This window comes from Nicotiana attenuata, chromosome 5 (genome assembly GCF_001879085.1).
Source record: "Nicotiana attenuata strain UT chromosome 5, NIATTr2, whole genome shotgun sequence".
Lineage (NCBI taxonomy): Eukaryota > Viridiplantae > Streptophyta > Magnoliopsida > Solanales > Solanaceae > Nicotiana > Nicotiana attenuata.
This window is the reverse complement of record NC_031993.1, coordinates 1,515,017-1,517,386: the sequence shown is the minus strand read 5'-3', so window position 1 is coordinate 1,517,386 and position 2,370 is coordinate 1,515,017. Positions and strand designations below refer to the sequence as shown.

The 2,370-nt window shown below is 32.4% G+C and overlaps 1 protein-coding gene across 3 annotated transcripts in view; it reads right to left on the bottom strand.

Moving 5' to 3' along the window:
- The window catches only part of LOC109225157 (arginine/serine-rich coiled-coil protein 2), a 7,608-nt gene extending 6,858 nt beyond the window's left edge, over nucleotides 1-750 (bottom strand). The window contains exons 1-2 of one of the 3 annotated variants that reach the window (XM_019389740.1): nucleotides 602-750; nucleotides 220-365 (exon numbers count right to left, since the gene is read on the bottom strand). In XM_019389740.1, the coding sequence (XP_019245285.1) occupies nucleotides 220-355 (136 nt within the window). In that variant the 5' untranslated portion in view covers nucleotides 356-365; nucleotides 602-750. Of the gene's footprint in view, nucleotides 1-219; nucleotides 366-448; nucleotides 552-601 lie in introns of those variants that run through there. The other 2 variants (XM_019389742.1, XM_019389741.1) reach the window with 2 other exon arrangements.

Genomic DNA, 2,370 nt, shown 5'->3' with positions numbered 1-2,370 from the left:
GCAAACTATCTTGTTAACAAATCTATAAGCAAAACTGAAGCTATTTGCCATAAAATAGCTAATCAATGCAGCCAGTACCCCGCAGCTACAGAAGCAAGCATGTGTGACAAAGTGAAACTATTAGTAAAACATTTAGGGAATCAAAACAGGGTCTGAATAATGTTTTCTGTTTCTAATTATTTTAATAGCATAAAAATTTCTGTTAATTAAAAAACTAACCGTCAGACGATGAGGAACCACCACCAACAGGAGAACGACGCCTGTATTTCCTGTTAGCTGCATCATTGGAAAGCTTACGGAATGCCCCCTTCGAATCAACATTCTCTTGCGGAGAACTTTTCCCATCTAAGTCCATTGTATTTAACCTGAAGCAAAACGAATACATATTCAAATTTATTACTCCAAGAAACTTTAATCAGGCGAAAAAGGAAATTGACCGTCCCCTTACTTATTATTTTGAAATTGGAAAGGTGAAATTTGAACAAAATATAACCCAGGTTCTTGAACCAAGAAAGAAAAAGGAGTTCTGTTTTAATAATTCTTGAAATTAGAAATGAAAATTTAGGGTTTGGTAAAATCAAGATATAAATCAAGGACAAACCTTTTCCGTGTGGGTATTTCAAGCTAAACGACAAAACCCCATGTACTGTTATTTGCAGGAATGGGTTTCGCATGTATCTACTGCTGCTGTGTGAGAGAGAGCTAGGGCTTTTTATTTTGCACTTTAGAAACAAGCTACAAAGAAAACATATTCTTCTATTTTTCCGATTAAGAACGGGCCAAGTTTCGGGCCCTGTCCGTTGACAACTCCACAATTTATTATTTATTTTTTAAATATAATATTATACTCATTATATGCAGTTATTATTATATATAGATTAAATGTAAATTACATACTTATCCCTCATTTCTAATTTAAGTAATTGGATGGGTGGCTATTTTAAAAAAGTAAAAAAAATACACCTTGTATCAATGCAGGTGCTAATACATCACCATTTGACAAATTTCTTCTTTTGTTATCCAATATAACCCACTTTGTAACTAATTTGTAAAAATCTGATTGCCATTTCTATCTCCTCTCTACCCCTCTTTAACCCACACAAATTTGAAAAAAAAATCTAGCCAAGCAGCGAATTTATCATTCTTTTTTTGTTCGAATTGGGAGGAGAAAATCTAAGAATTTCTATTGTTGAAAGTTGTGAGAAAATCTCGGAATCTTATATCTTTAAAGTTAAATCTGAAAATTTGAGTCTTTTTTATTGTAAGTTAACAAACTCGATTTATTATTGTGTTTGGAGCTCAAATCGTAATTAGAATACCGAATTTATAAGTGGTTAAATATAGAATGAAAACCTCCTTTCTTATCTTAAAAAAAGGGAAAATAAGAGAGGGATCACTCCTCGGGCAGTCGCTAACCATTGCGCCTTCCCTTCTGCTTACATCATTTCTTTGTGAATGCTCCGCTATGCTCTTGTCGCGTGATCTATCATTGTCGAACAAGATTGAAGAATAGCCTGTTTGGCCAAGCTTTTTTGGGGACAAAAGTATTTTTTTGACCAAAAGTGCTTTTGGCTAAAAATTAAGGTGTTTGGCCAAGCTTTTAGACGGAAAGAGTGCTTTTGAGGAGAAGCAGAAGCAGTTTTTGAGAAACAAAAAAATGTAGCTTCTCTCCAAAAGCACTTTTCTGAGAAGCACTTTTGAGAAAAATATACTTAGAAGCAGTTTTCAAAAGTTTGGTCAAACACTAATTACTGCTCAAAAGTGTTTTTCAAATTAACTAGCCAAACACAAATCGATTCTCACCAAAAGTACTTTTTTGAAAAGCACTTTTAGAAAAAGCACTTCTCAAAATAAGTAGATTTTAGAACCCAAATAGTCTAGAAATGAGTTTGAAATGAGAAATTTAAAGCAGGTGTTGTTTAGACTTATTGAAAACACTATAAAGAGGTTATCCGCAAAATTTGGCGTTATGTAATAGAAATCTGGACTGATTTTGAACATTCCAACTAAAAAATACAGAAGAAGTTAGTATATTTTTGTAGTTAGTAACGTGTTATATACTTTAATACGATATCAACAATGTTATGCACTTTTATACAAGGTAAATAAATTTATTTATATAGGTATATAAATATTGTATAATACTAATGTATAAGGATATAAAAATTGTTGCAAAAACAACCTAGTTATGTGGGTGTAAATTGAAAAAATACAGCTACGTACAAGTATTTTATTGCCTTGTTGTAGCTCCCAAACGCATGTCACATGTATACGTGTCAACAAGTAATAAAGTGACAAGTATCATGTCCAATCCAAAGAAATTTGTCGTCAACTACCTACCCATTCAACTAAAATTTTGTAATGTAATCG